This window comes from Oncorhynchus tshawytscha, linkage group LG19, assembly GCF_018296145.1.
Source record: "Oncorhynchus tshawytscha isolate Ot180627B linkage group LG19, Otsh_v2.0, whole genome shotgun sequence".
Taxonomy (NCBI): Eukaryota; Metazoa; Chordata; class Actinopteri; order Salmoniformes; family Salmonidae; genus Oncorhynchus; species Oncorhynchus tshawytscha.
Window position 1 is genome coordinate 18,794,508 of NC_056447.1, and position 17,582 is coordinate 18,812,089.

Consider the following 17,582-nt stretch of genomic DNA (forward strand, 5'->3'; position numbering starts at 1 on the left):
TCTAATGAACTTATCCTCTGCAGCAGAGGTAACTCTGGGTCTTCCTTTCCTATGGCGGTCCTCATGAGAGCCAGTTTCATCATAGCGCTTGATGGTTTTTAGTTCTTGAAATGTTCCAGATTGACTGACCTTCATGTTTTAAAGTAATGATTGACTGTTGTTTCTCTTTGCTTATTTGAGCTGTTCTTGCCATAATATGGACTTGGTCTTTTACCAATTAGGGCTATCTTCTGTATACCACCCTTACCTTGTCACAACACAACTGATTGGCTCAAATGCATTAAGAAGGAAATAAATTCCACAAATTAACAAGGCACACCTGTTAATTGAATGCATTCCAGGTGAATACCTCATGATGCTGGTTGAGAGAATGCTAAAGAGTGTGCAAAGCTGTCATCGAGGCAAAGGGTGGCTACTTTGAAGAATCTCAAATATAAAATTTAATTTTTTCTGGTTACTACATGAATCCGTATGTGTTACAGTTTTCACATCTTCACTATTATTCTACAATGTATAAAACAGAAAAAATAAAGAAAAAACCTTGAATGGGTAGGTGTTTCCAAATTTTGGACTTGTACTGTACAAGGGATACCAGTACCGAGTCTATGTGCAGGGGTACGAGGTAATTGAAGTAGATATGAACATATAGGTAGGGGTAAAGGGACTAGTCAACAGGATAGATAAGACCATAGCAGCAGCGTATATGATGAGTGTGGAAGTGGATGGCTGTCTGTAAGTGTTATGTGTGGTGGAGTGTTTGTGTGAGTGTGTGGGTAGAGTCCAGTGTGTGTGAGTGTGTGGGTAGAGTCCAGTGTGTGTGGGTAGAGTCCAGTGTGTGTGAGTGTGTGGGTAGAGTCCAGTGTGTGTGAGTATGTGGGTAGAGTCCAGTGTGTGTGAGTGTGTGGGTAGAGTCCAGTGTGTGTGAGTGTGTGGGTAGAGTCCAGTGTGTGTGAGTGTGTGGGTAGAGTCCAGTGTGTGTGGGTAGAGTGTGTGTGGTGTGTGGGTAGAGTCCAGTGTGTGTGAGTGTGTGGGTAGAGTCCAGTGTGTGTGGGTAGAGTCCAGTGTGTGTGAGTGTGTGGGTAGAGTCCAGTGTGTGTGGGTAGAGTCCAGTGTGTGTGGGTAGAGTCCAGTGTGTGTGGGTAGAGTCCAGTGTGTGTGTGTGTGGGTAGAGTCCAGTGTGTGTGAGTGTGTGGGTAGAGTCCAGTGTGTGTGAGTATGTGGGTAGAGTCCAATGTGTGTGAGTGTGTGGGTAGAGTCCAGTGTGTGTGAGTGTGTGGGTAGAGTCCAGTGTGTGTGAGTGTGTGGGTAGAGTCCAGTGTGTGTGAGTATGTGGGTAGAGTCCAGTGTGTGTGAGTGTGTGGGTAGAGTCCAGTGTGTGTGGGTAGAGTCCAGTGTGTGTGAGTGTGTGGGTAGAGTCCAGTGTGTGTGAGTATGTGGGTAGAGTCCAGTGTGTGTGAGTATGTGGGTAGAGTCCAGTGTGTGTGAGTGTGTGGGTAGAGTCCAGTGTGTGTGAGTATGTGGGTAGAGTCCAGTGTGTGTGCATAGAATCAAAAAGAGTTAGTGCAAAAAGGGTCAATGGAGAAAGTCTGGGTAGCTATTTGGTTAACTATTTAGTAGTCTTTTAACTTGGGGGTAGAAGCTGTTCAGGAGCCTTTTGGTTCCAGATTTAGCGCTCCGGTACCGCTTGCCGTGCGGTAACAGAGAGAACAGTCTATGACTTGGGTGGCTGGAGTCTGACAATTTTTAGGGCCTTCCTCTGTCATCACCTGGTATATAGGTCCTGGGCGGCAGGGATTTCAGCCCCAGTGATGTACCTTTGTAGGAGTTCTATCATTTAAAAAAGCTGCAATCATTGCACTTGTATGTTCATTACACTGAATAACAATCAGACACAGAGAAAGCATTGTATGATACACTGTGCTTCCTCCGTGTGCCTTTGATTGTTATTCAATGTAACTGATTAGGAAATGCATTTTGTACTATGAGGACATCAGTGTGGTCTCTCCCCGGTGAGTCCTCATGTCAGGTGTGTCAAACTCATTCTGCGGAGGGCCTAGTGTCTGCAGTTTTCCCCCCCTTTCAATTAAGACCTAGACAACCAGTTGAGGGGAGTTATTTAAAAATCAGTGACTTAGTTCATCAATCAAGTACAAGGGAGGAGAGAGAACCTGCAGACACTCGGCCAGTCGGGGAAGGAGTTTGACACGTGCCTTATGTGCACTTTCAGGATTCTTCTGTCTCCCCTGTGTGAATCTTCATGTGCAGATTACTGGCAACTCTGAATCCTTTGTCACAATCAGGGCAGCCATGGATTCTCCCCTGTGTGAATCGTAATGTGTTTTTCTTTCAGATCGCTGCTGTTGCTGAATCCTTTGCTACAATAAGGGCAGTGATGTGGTTTCTTTTTTGTGTAATTCTTCATGTGTATTTTCAGACCATTCTGATTGAAGGATGCACCACAATCAGGGCAGGGAAAAGATTTCTCCCCTGTGTAGCTTCTCATGTGCATTATCAGCTTATTGTTGAAGGTGAACCATTCACTACAAACACAACAACAAAACCTAGGTGCAATGTGAGTTGAGGTAATCTTTCATACTTTCTGTGGACTGAAAATGTTTTCCACACACTCCACAAAGCTGTTCTTTATACTTAGTATGAGTTTGAACATGTTTAATCAATGAGTCCATGTGATGAAAAGATGTGCCACACAATTTACAACAGGGATTAGCGTGACTTTGACTGGGTAATTTCAGGAGGGACAACTGTGTGGATTTGTTATCCTTAGTGTTGATAAGGGAGCTTAGTAATTTTACCATCTTTATTCTCTGTGATTTGACTGACTTAACCTGACAGAGGCCCGCCAGTCTCCATCCCACTTTCACTGTTTTCACAGAGCTGCAGAACATTATGGATTTACTGCAGAGGGGGGCTAAAAGACACTGGTTGGTTCTGATTCTCCGTAGTCCTCTCCATCAGGTTCTGTTTTGATCTGTTCAGTTGTAGTGCTGGGTAGAGTGTCTCTCTCTCTCTGATTCCTTCCTTTTGGACTTGATAGGGATGTGAGGGTTGAGTTGGGTCCTCATCATAAGCAGGAGTGAATATGGAGTCTTTAGTGTGAGTCTCAAGACTGAGTTCCCCCTGTTCCTCTTTGATCTGTGTGGGCTCTGGGTCCTCCTGCACTAGACTGAGTCTATACTTCGGCTCACAGTGCCGCTGTTCAGGGGGAATCTCTGCTTCAGAGAGAGTGAGTGAGCTGCTGGAGGAAGAACAAAACAGAGAACTCGATGCTGATACCAGGCGGGGGGTAATCCTGCAATAATTCACTTCTGAGTAGTTCCATCGCCAAGCACAAGAAAGAGAATTGACACCCACCATCTCAAATTGTTCTAAAATCGTTTCTGTAGTTAGAAACAGACAAGATTAGCATTTCTGAAACATTATTTTGTTGAAAGCCACCCGTATGAGAAATTAAGCTAATTGATTGCACCCAAATGGACTATTTCAGTTTATAGGATTCATATAATATTCAATAACTATAATACCCAAAGCTCGATTTGGACAAAACCTCTTCCTAACAATGAGGAAAATCCACCCACAGACCCCTCCAAACCACACCCCAATGGCCAGTATACAATACTCTGTGTTTGACAAGTAGTATAAAGCTGTGGCAGGGGAGGATTGCTTATTCAAGCTATGTAATGTGTCCTCAGTGAATTTAGGGATGTTTATTTCCCCTGTTCAGAGAAATTAGGCATTGACACTGTTAGGCTTATGTCCCATCATACAATCAGACATTACCAGGTTCTGACCACTAGATGGTGCTGTTACTGGTTTTGGGTAAAAGGTGTGAAGAACACACCCCATGTTAATTCAAATCTTAAAGACATCTAGCAATTTTGTTTTTGTTGTTGTAATTTTTCATGTTAAAAAGCGATATCCTAAGTATAAAGTACACACACTAAAGGGTAAAAAAAAGTATGTTAGAACTAAATGTATATATTTTTTAAATTGCAAACTTCAAGAAGTAGAGCATCCAAGGTGTTACAGAATCCCTGTGCAGAGGCCGCTGTGGGTCTAATTTCCAGCGTGTATGTTGTCTACATTTGTCTGGCACCGTGTAGTCTAGCTCTCCCCCTCTGGTGAGAGTTATCGATCACCCCAGCTTGTGGTTTCAGCCAATCAGACTCGTCCCCCATGCACCCCACCACTGCCCATGCACTGATCACGCATTCTCTGATTGGTTAAATACTCACAGCTAGCCCTGCACTTGCAGACAACAACGGCCATACCATCATAATGGGAGATTTTAATGCCAAACACATTGACTTTAACTGTACTACTACAAATCACTCGGGAAGAGTATTAAGGGATATCCTCGACAGCACAAACCTGGCCATCCTCAACACCAACGAGCACACACACATCCATTCTTCAACCTCCACGGCAGACATCCTTGATCTTGTCCTCTGCTCCCCAGACTTGGCTGCTAAACTTCTTAGCTTCTCCGTCAGCCAAGACGTGGGAAGTGACCACCTTCCTGTCCTTGCCTCCTTCTCTCTCCAACAAGCACCTGAAAAGATATAAATACAAGAAAGCAGACTGGGATACAGAAAATACAGAAATTGCATTACAGACAAGATAACAAATATTGCCGTTACAACACAGAACCCCAAAGATCTGGACCAGCTGGCGGAGAGAATAGGGAGTATCCTCATCCAGGCCCGGGAAGAGACCATCTCACTTACCACCACCACCAGACCACCACAACAACAACTCCCACCACATATCCTCAGTCTCATCAAGGAGAAAAGAAAGATCCGGAGAGACTTTATTAGAACAAAAGCACCCAACCTGAAAACAGAAGTTAATCGGTTGCAGAATCACATCAGACATCAACTCACCCTCCACAAACAGAAACAGTGGACTGCCTTCTATCACCAGCTAGATGCAGACACCAACCCCCGGACCTTCTGGCAAAAAATCAAAACAATCAACGGAGACAAAACCAATAACATCATACCTGTGCTAATGTCTCAAAACCAACTCATCGAAGACAACGAAACAAAAGCAACATTATTCAGAAACCACCTACAAAATGTTCATTCTTGTCCCGACAATCCTCTCTTTGACAAAGACTGGAAAATCATCGTCGACAGAGAAATGCAGAAAACAGTGTACACCTCAAATCCGACACCAGAAGACCATCGTCTCACCCGCTCTGTTAGCATTGAAGAAATCAAGACTCACCTGAAAAAAACAAAAGCAAAGCACCAGGGGAAGACAACATTGACAGCACACTCATCAAACAAGCGCCTGATGAATACCTGCACCTCCTTTCTAACCTCTTCACAGCATGTCTCACGGAAGGCTACTTTCCCCTACCTTGGAAATCTGCAGTTATCATAATGATCCACAAACCTGGCAAAGACCCAGACAACGTCACAAGTTATAGACCAATCAGCCTCCTCAGTCATGTCGGGAAGCTGTTGGAGAGAGTACTCACCCAAAGACTGAGCGGCCACACTGAGAAAATGGGCCTCCTTGGAATCCACCAAGCTGGCTTCAGGAAAGCAAGATCAACCTCCGATAACATTCTAAGACTGTCAGAGGACATCCTTCGGAACTTCAAGAAAAAATTACTTACCCTGGCAGTTTTCTTTGACATAGAGAAAGCATTTGACAAGATGTGGAACAATGGACTGTGTTACCGGCTCGCAGACTCCAATCTCAAACTACCGCTCTCCATCAGAAACATCATCACTAGCTTTCTCCACAACCGTACAATTAAAGTGAAGGTCTCCACAGCAATATCCTCACCTTTCACCCCGGAAGCAGGTGTCCCACAGGGGGCAGTTCTAAGCCCACTACTTTTTCTACTCTACATATCAGATATCTACTACCCTCCACCCACCATAGGTCAAGACTCACAGTTTGTCAATGACCTCTGCTACTGGTCCAGCTCCAAATGCCCTCAACTTGCTGCAAAAAAACTCCAGTCTATTGAAATGATCGAGACATAGTCTAACATGTGGCGAGTAAAATTGAACCCACAAAAGACCCAATGTGTCCTCTTCACAAGAAGCACCAGCAAAAAAAACAGGAAACCCATAGATCTCAAACTCTACGGTGAAACAATAAAAGTAGAAAAAGAAGCAAAATTCCTTGGAGTCACCTTCCAGAAGAACATGCGCTGGACAACCCATATAGCGAACATAGAGAGGGACGAAAAAGATCAAAACACCTAAAAACGCTGTGCGGAAGAAAATATGGAGCCTCACCTCAGACTGCTGAAAGTCTAAATCAGCTACATCCGATCCCTCTTTGAATACGCCCTGCCAGCCTGAATAACAGCTTCACCGCAGCAGATGAATCGGCTACAGAGGGTCCAAAACATGGCAATAAAAATGGCTTACAGACTACCAAGATACATCAGCAACCACTACATTAACAGCATATCTGGACTTACATCAATCAACAAGACAGTCAATCATTGGCCAGAAGTTCATCAACAGAGCCACTCACAACCCGTCACTGAAGTAAGCCGTGGGATAGGCCAAATGGACCACAGACACACCCATGTCCATAATGCCGAAACTGACCTAGAGGAGATTTTTTTTTTTACAAAAATAATTTGTGTGTGTATGAAAATGTGTAGATATGTGAATACACTCCTTAGTGCCCCCGCCCCTCTCCCCTGCACAGTTGTGAGCTATAATTTGAATGAAGTTTTTATCCCTTTTATTTATTTTTTTCACTTCTATTTTTTTTTTTTTTTTTTTTTAAGTAAACACCACAAACTCATGTCGGGAAAAGAAAAAAGGCGAAACTAATCTACGCCCGTTCTGATAAAAAAACCTTAGGGCATCTAGCCTCTGGGGATGCCCTGCTTGATCACCCCCCCTTCCTTGCGCCTGGCCTGCCTCTTCCACCAATCCAATTGTTTCTTATGGACAGAAAAGAGCAGAGGCTCTGAGCTGTCCGATCAGGCCCATTGTCTACTGAGTTGCACTTGTCAGACAGATCCGTTGCGCACTCCTGCAAAGGTATAAATATTGCCCTGAGCCTGACGGCGTTACGGTGGGCGGAGTTGTGCATTGGATCCGTGAACTCAAACCATCCCCATATGTACATCTTCATCAGTGTGTGTGAATTCCTTGTGTGTGTAAACTCTTGTTCTGACTAAAGCCCACATGCTTCCCAGCCAAAACAGTTTGGTTCGTATGTATTATGATGACATTTTGTGATGTTTTTGTTTGTTTAGTTTTTTCCCAGCTGCTCGGGCACAAAATGTTTTCTCAAGTCAAGCCAAAGTCAACAGTAGGGATTCTTCAATAAAGTCTGTGGTCATACATGACTCATTTTCAAATCAAATCAAATTTTATTTGTCACATACACATGGTTAGCAGATGTTAGTGCGAGTGTAGCAAAATGCTTGTGCTTCTAGTTCCGACAATGCAGTAATAACCAACAAGTAATCTAGCTACCAATTCCAAAACTACTACCTTATAGACACAAGTGTAAGGGGATAAAGAATATGTACATAAGATATATGAATGAGTGATGGTACAGAGCGGCATAGGCAAGATACAGTAGATGGTATTGAGTGCAGTATATACATATGAGATGAGTATGTAAACAAAGTGGCATAGTTAAAGTGGCTAGTGATACATGTATTACATAAGGATGCAGTAGATGATAGAGTACAGTATATACGTATACATATGAGATGAATAATGTAGGGTATGTAAACATTATATTAGGTAGCATTGTTTAAAGTGGCTAGTGATATATTTTACATCATTTCCCATCAATTCCCATTATTAAAGTGGCTGGAGTTGAGTCAGTGTGTTGGCAGCAGCCACTCAGTGTTAGTGATGGCTGTTTAACAGTCTGAAGGCCTTGAAATAGAAGCTGTTTTTCAGTCTCTCGGTCCCAGCTTTGATGCACCTGTACTGACCTCGCCTTCTGGATGATAGCGGGGTGAACAGGCAGTGGCTCGGGTGGTTGTTGTCCTTGATGATCTTTATGGCCTTCCTGTGACATCGGGTGGTGTAGGTGTCCTGGAGGGCAGGTAGTTTGTCCCCGGTGATGCGTTGTGCAGACCTCACTACCCTCTGGAGAGCCTTACGGTTGTGGGTCGGAGCAGTTGCCGTACCAGGCGGTGATACAGCCCGACAGGATGCTCTCGATTGTGCATCTGTAGAAGTTTGTGAGTGCTTTTTGTGACAAGCCGAATTTCTTCAGCCTCCTGAGGTTGAAGAGGCGCTGCTGCGCCTTCTTCACGATGCTGTCTGTGTGGGTGGACCAATTCAGTTGTCTGTGATGTGTACACCGAGGAACTTAAAACTTACTACCCTCTCCACTACTGTTCCATCGATGTGGATAGGGGGGTGTTCCCTCTGCTGTTTCCTGAAGTCCACAATCATCTCCTTAGTTTTGTTGACGTTGAGTGTGAGGTTATTTTCCTGACACCACACTCCGAGGGCCCTCACCTCCTCCCTGTAGGCCGTCTCGTCGTTGTTGGTAATCAAGCCTACCACTGTTGTGTCGTCCGCAAACTTGATGATTGAGTTGGAGGCGTGCGTGGCCACGCAGTCGTTGGTGAACAGGGAGTACAGGAGAGGGCTCAGAACGCACCCTTGTGGGGCCCCAGTGTTGAGGATCAGCGGGGTGGAGATGTTGTTGCCTACCCTCACCACCTGGGGGCGGCCCGTCAGGAAGTCCAGTACCCAGTTGCACAGGGCGGGGTCGAGACACCAGGGTCTCGAGCTTGATGACGAGCTTGGAGGGCACTATGGTGTTAAATGCCGAGCTGTAGTCGATGAACAGCATTCTCACATAGGTATTCCTCTTGTCCAGATGGGTTAGGGCAGTGTGGTTGAGATTGCATCGTCTGTGGACCTATTTGGGCGGTAAGCAAATTGGAGTGGGTCTAGGGTGTCAGGTAGGGTGGAGGTGATATGGTCCTTGACTAGTCTCTCAAAGCACTTCATGATGACAGAAGTGAGTGCTACGGGGCGGTAGTCATTTAGCTCAGTTACCTTAGCTTTCTTGGGAACAGGAACAATGGTGGCCCTTCATGCAGAGAAATACTGAGAAATACTGCACCAAACATCTTCAATGTAAAATTAGATGGAAGATCTCCTGGGCAAAAACTTCAAAATGAAATGACAGATTTTTTTTGTTATCTTAGATTAATCAGGAATATTTTGAGGAAGTGTATTCTGGCTCCGATGTCTCAAAATGGACAAACAGTACTATTGCCACTCTTTATAGTTTTTCAGAATGGATAGCCCCCTTTTTTCCCCAATTTTCTCCTAATAGACAACCAAATCTAACTGCCTGTAGCTCAGGCCCTGAAACAAGGATATGCATATTCTTGGTACCATTTGAAAGGAAATACTTTGAAGTTTGTGGAAATGTGAATTGAATGTAGGACAATATAACACAATAGGTCTGGTAGAAGAAAATACAGACGGATAACTTGATATTTGAAATGCAAGAGAAAGGTCACAGTTCTAGCCATCACTCTGTTTGTAATTCCGATGGTGTCCACAAGATGGCAGCAGTGTATGTGCAAGGTTTCAGATGGATAACTTGAAGTATGAGCGTTCTCCATGACATTTAGTGTGAAGTCACCCAGGAACATTTGGGCAAATCATGAAGGAGACAGTTGCATTCATACTACATTTTTCTGCAAGAATATCGTCAAATGGGGCGGCAGGGTAGCCTAGTGGTTAGAGCGTTGGACTAGTAACTAGTAAGGTTGCAAGTTCAAATCCCTGAGCTGACAAGGTACAAATCTGTTGTTCTGCCCCTGAACAGGCAGCTAACACACTGTTCCTGGGCCGTCATTGAAAATAAGAATTTGTTCTTAACTGACTTGCCTAGTTAATTAAATAAAACTTCTTTTTTTAAAAATCTGGATACTTTGACTTAGCTTTTCTAGTAATAGTAGCCAGATTATAAATTCAACATTTGCAAAACAACCCGTTTTCAAAACTCTGAATATTCTTATAATTTTTGTCCAAAAGGAAAAGGCATGCTGTTGCAAAAGGTAGGACCTACATTTTGTGACAGACACAGGGTTTCCAGATAGCCAATGAGCTGGGCTTTATATCTAGCTAGCTTTGTTTGACCCCGATTGGTGCTTACTTGACAGTTAGAGTCGTTCAAGTGATGACCACCCCCTTTATTGGCATGCAATGAAGGCGTCGCTCTCTGACCAAATATGGTATCCTATAGGATATACTACACCCCTAATGATATAGTCAAGTCTCGTTACGTTCTAGGATCTCTGAGGAATACATACGAACGTGATTTGACTCGTTGAATCAACGTTTAGGGTGAGATTTTCACAGATTTCTTTCTTTGCATATTGAATGAGTGGAAATACAAAATCGATCATGCATGCTATATGGACCTTTTTAGGATAGGAAAAAGGATTTTATCTAACTAAACCAAACTTCATGTTTTCTCTGGGAACCATTGGATGATACATTCTGAAATATTGCTCTGATTTAAGTACACATTTCACCTTCAGAGGTGAATTTATCAAACCTATCGTAGTGAAAAAAGTGTTTTGTTGTTAGCTATCCACAAACAATAGCATGGCATTTTTACGCATTAATAGCTACTGTAAATTGGACAGTGCAGTTATATTAACAAGAATTTAAGCTTTCAGCCGACATGACACATATGTACCGACATTGTTATTTCCCAAAAATCTGCGATCTTGATACAAGGCGCTGCATGATTTACAACTGTCCCGATGCCTACTCCCTTCTAACGGGGGGCAGTGTCATTGGGTCAGACGTCAGCAAAAACATAAAGCCACCTCTTTTATTTATAATGACAGCCTAACCTGGACCAACAGTGCACTGCCCTATGGGACTCCCAATCACAGCTGGATGTGATACAACCTGGATTCAAACCAGGGACTGTAGTGACACCTCTTGCATTGAGATGCAGTTCCTTAGACGACTGCACCACTTTGCCCAAACACACCAAGAGAGTCGTGAAGAGGGCAAAACCTTTTCCCCCTCCGGAGACTGAAAAGATTTGGCATGGGTCCACAGCTGCACCATCGAGAGCATCCTGACCGGTTGTAATCACCACCTGGTATGGAAACAGTACATCACTGGGGCCAAGCTTCCTAACATCCATATAATAGACAGAGGAAAGCCCATAAAATTATCAGAGACTCCAGTCACCCAAGTCATAGACCGTTTTCTCTGCTACCGCACAGCAAGTGGTACCGGAGCGCCAAGTCTAGGAACAAAAGGCTCCTTAACAGCTTCTACCCCAAGCCATAAGACTGCTGAACAATTATTCAAATGGCCACCGGACTATTTACATTGATAACCTACGACTCGTCAGTGAAGAGCACTTTTTGCCAGTCCTGCCTGGTCCAGCGACAGTGGATTTGTGCCCATAGGCGACGTTGTGGCCGGTGATGTCCGGTGAGGACCTGTCTTACAACAGGCCTAGAAGCCCTCAGTCCAGTCTCTCTCAGCCTATTGCGGACAGTCTGAGCACTGATGGAGGGATTGCGCGTTCCTGGTGTAACTCGGGCAGTTGTTGTTGCCATACTGTACCTGTCCTGCAGGTGTGATGTTCAGATGTACCGATCCTGTGCAGGTGTTGTTACATGTGGTCTGCCACTGCGAGGACGGTCAGCTGTCCATCCTGTCTCCCGGTAGGGCTGTCTTAGGCGTCTCACAGTACGGACATGGCAGTTTATTGCCCTGGCCACATCTGCAGTCCTCATGCCTCCTTGCAGCATGCCTAAGGCACGTTCATGCAGGTGAGCAGGGACCCTGGGCATCTTTCTTTTGGTGTTTTTCGGTCAGTAGAAAGGCCTCTTTAATGTCCTAAGTTTTCATAACTGTGACCTTAATTGCATACTGTCTGTAAGCTGTTAGTGTCTTAACGACAGTTCCACAGGTGCATGTTCATTAATTGTTTATGGTTCAATGAACAAGCATGGGAAACAGTGTTTAAACCCTTTACAATAAAGATCTGTGAAGTTATTTGGATTTCTATTAATTATCTTTGAAAGACAGGGTCCTGGAAAAAGGGACGTTTATCTATATCGATCACACACAAATGTAGACAGCCCTTGAAATCAGTGGATTTGGCTATTTCAGCCACACCTGTTGCTGACAGGTATTACAAAATTGAGCACACAGACATGCGATCTCTGTAGACAAACATTGGCAGTAGAATGGCCTTATTGAAGCGCTCAGTGACATTCAACGTGGCACCGCCATTGTACTCCGGAACAGTGGAATCGCGCTCTCTGGAGTGATGAATCACGCATCACCAACTGGCAGTCCAATGGAGAAAGCTACCTACCCCAATGCATAATGCCAACTGTAAAGTTTGGTGGAGGAGGAATAATGTTCTGGGACTGTTGTTCATGGTTCAGGCTAGGCCCCTTTGTTCCAGGGAAGGGAAATCTTAACTCTACAGCATACAATGACATTCTAGATGACACTGTGTGGCAACAGTTTGGGGAAGGCTCTTTCCTGCACAGAGCCCTGACCTAAACCCCATCGAACACCTTTGGGATTAATCAGTGCCCGGTCACACTAATGCTCGTGGCTGAATGAAAGCATGTCTATGCAGCAATGTTACAACATTTTGTGGAAAGCCTTCCCAGTAGAATGGTGTCTGTTATAGCAGCAAAGGGGAGACCAACTCCATATTAATGCACATGATTTTAGAATGAGATGTTCGACAAGCATGGGGCCACATACCTTTGGTCATGTAGTGTATAAATCATAATTTGATTAAGTTTTGAATTGATATTGGAACACCAGGAACAGCCCCATCTAGCCTAGTGGTCAGAACCTGGTAATATCAGGGTGTATGATGGGACATCAATTACTAATTGAAGTTGTTAGGGGTATCTGAACAGTGGAGGGAAAAATCACCAAAAGACCTAGATTGAATAAACAATTTTCCAAAAAACACAGCTACTTGTCAAACAGAGAACTGATACTGTGTACTGGCCTTTGGGGTGGGGGGGGTCCGTGGGTGTATTTTGACCATTTGGATTCCTCACAACTTAGTCATTGTTAGGAAGAGGTTTGGTCCAAATCGGACTTGGAGTACTATATTTATTGAATATTACATGAATCCCAAATTGAAATGCAATGAATTTAATTTCTCAGGAGGTCAAATTGTCTTTCAACAAAATAATGTTGCAATAACGCTTAGCTATGGGTTTCTAACTGCAGAAACCATTACAGAAAAACATCTAAGATGGTGTGTGACATGGCTTGCTGAAATGGAACGACCCTTCTAGTAAAATATACTGTGAAATTAGGGTAAGACTAACACAGAAGGTTGGTGGAACTTTAATTGGGGGGGGTGGTATCAAACACATGGGTACCCTTTAACCTTATGGGTGTTCTGAATAAGCCCACCTCTTAAATAACACATGAATGAATTTCCAAACGTAAAAAAACTTAAAAGGACATGTCTTATGTAAGCTTAAATTACAATACATGAAGTATGATCACTTATCTGAGAAAGTACTAAAAATATTGGGAAAATGTGTTTATCTGCGAGTCACCTCCACACTAGTAGGAATTTACACAACTGTCAATAACTTAAAACATCTGATTGGCTTAGAATACAAATGGGTATGGATACAACAACCACATGAACTGGTTGAAATATTAAAATGGTAGAAAAAGTCATTTTTTATTTGTATCCAAATATGGAAGCGGCTCCCGAGTGACGTCTCAGTGCAAGAGGCGTCACTACAATCCCTGGTTCAATTCAAGGCTGTATCACATCCGGCCGTGATTGGGTGACCCATAGGGCGGCGCACAATTGGCGCAGCGTCGTCCGGATTTGGCAGTCATCGTAAATAAGAACGTGTTCTTAACCTTTATTTAACTAGGCAAGTCAGTTATGTTTTAAAGCAAAAATATTAATGGGTACGTGGGCTTAATAGGTACACTAACCCCCAACTGTAAACCTACACCTCGTCTCAAAAACAAATTAAACTAACATTACTCGAATGTCGATACATTTTAGGTTGAGTAAGTTAGACAAGCGTAATGAGTAACAAACCTGCTCTGTGCAACGTTAGCTTTATCTTTGGTTGAAGAACAATGTCGAGCAGCCTCTGAAAACAACTTCCTCCTGATACTATCGTTTTGTTTTACTAACCATTACATCTCCTCAGTAGCAGCTGTTGATCTCTTGTTGAGGAAACCCCTCAACTGTATTTTAGACATTTTTAGATCATGAAAGTTTATGAGCTAGCTAGCTGTGTTTTAATCATGTGCTGCATCAGCGACAAAAGCATTTGTATTTGTATTTTTGGATCCCCATTAGCTACTGCCAAGGCAACTACACAGCTCCTCTTCCTGGGGACCGGCAAAATTAAGGCAGTATCCGGTTGCATGGACGAGTAAAACATTTGAACACTTGGTCGGCAACAAGTAAAGACATTTTGCACTATCGCCACCTGCTGGAGAGGTGTGAGACAAGGTTAGTTCGGCATTTAATTCCATAATTTAAACCAGGTGAATACAATATTTATTTTTAATTTGCCTGTTATTTTCCATTGGGATTCTTTTTCAGTGAAGATGGGTACTGTACATGTCATTTATACTCATAACACAAATATTGGCACCAAAATCAATGACATGGATGTGCAGTCTTGGGGTTGAAAGTTTTTTTTTGTCCTCTTGCCCTTCTTCTGTGTGCAATATACATTAAGTCATTAGGTGTCGCCCATGGACAACCAAACACAATCCCGCTCATGCAGCTGCATAAAATAAACTAAATCAAACAAGCAAGCACTAGTAAAATGAGATGAAAATCAACGTTCTCATGCATCGTCTTGACGTTTGGCTTCTCTGGTACATATAGATATACCACAATGAAGGTTCCCACCCTCTGCTCCTCACTTTCACATCACACAGTTGTAAAGTTCACTCTAGCTCCCAATGCTCTCAATCCACTTCTTCCACAGTCGTTTCACTGTGCAAGCAACTCTCCTAGTGCTTCTTTGGGTCCTGACAGACAATTGTATGGTGCTTGCAGCTTATAGAGGAGATTGTCCAATGTTGGGTTTGTTGTTGTGCTATATAGTGGTTCTGTCCACAGGGCTCTCTCAGTCTTTGACAAGCCTGTAAATATGGTGCTGGGCTCCATGCTCACTAGTAGACACCTCAAAGACATAGGCTATACACAGCAGGGTCTCCAGTGTGTCCCTGTTGGTCACCACCTAAAGAGAGACACACACATTGTCCTGTTATACCACCACTACAATGCACACTTCCTTTGTGAAAAAATAACAAATCAAATGTTAATTATTTTGCATACAGGTGAGTCTCAATTCTCACTAAGAACATGACAGAGATGTAAAGCGAACTACACACATTTGAATTGTCAAAAATGCATGAGCTCCTTCAGAGAATGATACCGTCACAATTTTATTCCCCCTAGCACTGAATGAAAAACTTGTTGCATCATGATCTGTAGCATTGATACAATGTGTGTGTGTACAAATACTCACACCCTCATGACCCTGCCTAGAGGACACCAACTCACGCCTTAGTTTAGCACGTAGCCATCCCAGGCTTGCTGTATGGAAAAGATGCTATCTGCAGTGGCGTAAAGTACTTGAGTCGTTTTTTGGGGTATATGTACTTTACTATTTATGTTTTTGACAACTTTTACTCCACTACATTCCTAAAGAAAATAATGTACTTTACTTCATTTTCCCTGACACCCAAAAGTACATTACATTTTGAACGCTTAGCAAGACATTGAAATGGTCCAATTCACACACTTATCAAGAGAACATCCCTGGTCATCCCCACTGCCTCTGATCTGGAGGACTCACTAAACACAAATCATTTGTTTGTAAATGATGTCTGAAGGTTGAAGTGTGCCCCTGGCTATCCGTACATTAAAAAATAAATAATAATTGTGCAGTCTGGTTTGCTTAACATATGGAATTAGAAATTATTCATACTTTCACTTTGTGCTTAAGTATAATGAACAAAAAATATAATCACAACATTTCAACTGTTGGTTCTATGTTTCATGAGCTGAAATAAAAGATCCCAGAAATGCTCCATACGCACAAAAATCTTACTTCTCTCAAATGTGTGCACACATTTTTACACGTCACTGTTAGTGAGCATTTCTCTTTTGCCAAGATAATCCATCCATCTGACAGGTGTGGCATATCAAGAAGCTGATTAAACAGCATGATCATTACACATGTGCACTTTGTGCTGGGGACAATAAAAAGCCACTAAAATGTGCAGTTTTGTCACAACACAATGCCACAGATTTCTCAAGTACTGAGGGAGTGTGCAATTGGCATGCTGACTTGAAGAATGTCCACCAGAACTGTTGCCAGATAATTGTATATTAATTTCTCTACTATAAGCCACCAACTTCGTTTGTGAGAATTTAGCAATACGTCCAACAGGCCTCACAACCGCAGACCACGTGTATGGTGTTGTGTAAGCGAGTGGTTTGCTGAGAGTGCACCATGGTGGAGGTGGGGTTATGGTGTGGGCAGGCATAAGCTACGGACAACGAATTGAATTGCATTTTATCGATGGCAATTTGAATGCACAGCCATACCGTGAAGAGATCCCGAGGCCCACTGTCATGCCATTCATCCGCCGACCACCTCATGTACACAATTCCTGGAAGCTGAAAATGTCCCAGTTCTTCCATGGCCTGCATACTCACCCACTGAGCATGTTTGGGATGCTCTGGATAGATTTGTATGGCAGCGTATTCCAGTTCCTGACAATATCCAGCAACTTCGCACAGCCATTGAAGAGGGGTGGTACAACATTCCACAGGCCACAATCAACAGCCTGTTCAACTCTATGCGAAGGAGATGGGACCACAATTTGCCAAATGCAGTGAGACATCAGATATTGACTGGTTTTCTGACCCACGCCTTTACCTTAAGGTATCGGTGACGAACAGATGCATATCTGTATTCCCAGTCATGTCAAATCCATAGATTAGGGCCCAATGTATTTATTTATTTGAGTTGACTAATTTCCTTACATGAACTCAGTAAAATCTTCAAAATGGTTGCATTGAGCATTAATAATTTTGTTCAGTATATATTTAAAACCAAATACTTTTAGACTTTTACTCAAATAATACTTTACTGGGTGACTTTCGCTTTTATTTGAGTCATTTTCTATGAAGGCATCTTTACCCAGTGGTGGCAAAAGTATCTTTTTCCCTAGATGTCCAGCTATCCCTGTCCAGAAATATTTGAATCCTTATTGTATGAATTATGTATATAATATTTAAAATGTGCATTTGTGTGTGCTTGTGTACCTGTAGGATGGTGAAGTTCTCCAGTACACTGTTCATCATGTACTTCTCTGGCAGGTGTTTGAGCTTGTGGATGAAGTTGATCATATATTCACACAGTGGGGACCGGTGGATTCTGAACACATACCGCCCATTCTCAAACCGTGCATACTCCGTCTGGGGAAACAAAATATCCAAAATATGATTTACATTAAAGTTTTTTAAATTGTTTTATTTTTATTTTTTAAACTATT

The 17,582-nt window shown here is 43.0% G+C and overlaps 1 protein-coding gene and 1 pseudogene across 1 annotated transcript in view; both read right to left on the reverse strand.

Moving 5' to 3' along the window:
• Nucleotides 1-2,296: 2,296 nt before the first annotated feature.
• Nucleotides 2,297-6,584, reverse strand: LOC112219175 (annotated as a pseudogene).
• Nucleotides 6,585-14,536: 7,952 nt separating this feature from the next.
• LOC112219174 (transcriptional enhancer factor TEF-3) overlaps nucleotides 14,537-17,582 on the reverse strand; it is a 29,235-nt gene continuing 26,189 nt past the window's right edge. The window contains exons 11-12 of the mRNA XM_024380376.1: nucleotides 17,353-17,505; nucleotides 14,537-15,253 (exon numbers count right to left, since the gene is read on the reverse strand). Of these exons, the coding sequence (XP_024236144.1) occupies nucleotides 15,140-15,253; nucleotides 17,353-17,505 (267 nt within the window). The 3' untranslated portion in view covers nucleotides 14,537-15,139. The remainder of the gene's footprint in view (nucleotides 15,254-17,352; nucleotides 17,506-17,582) is intronic.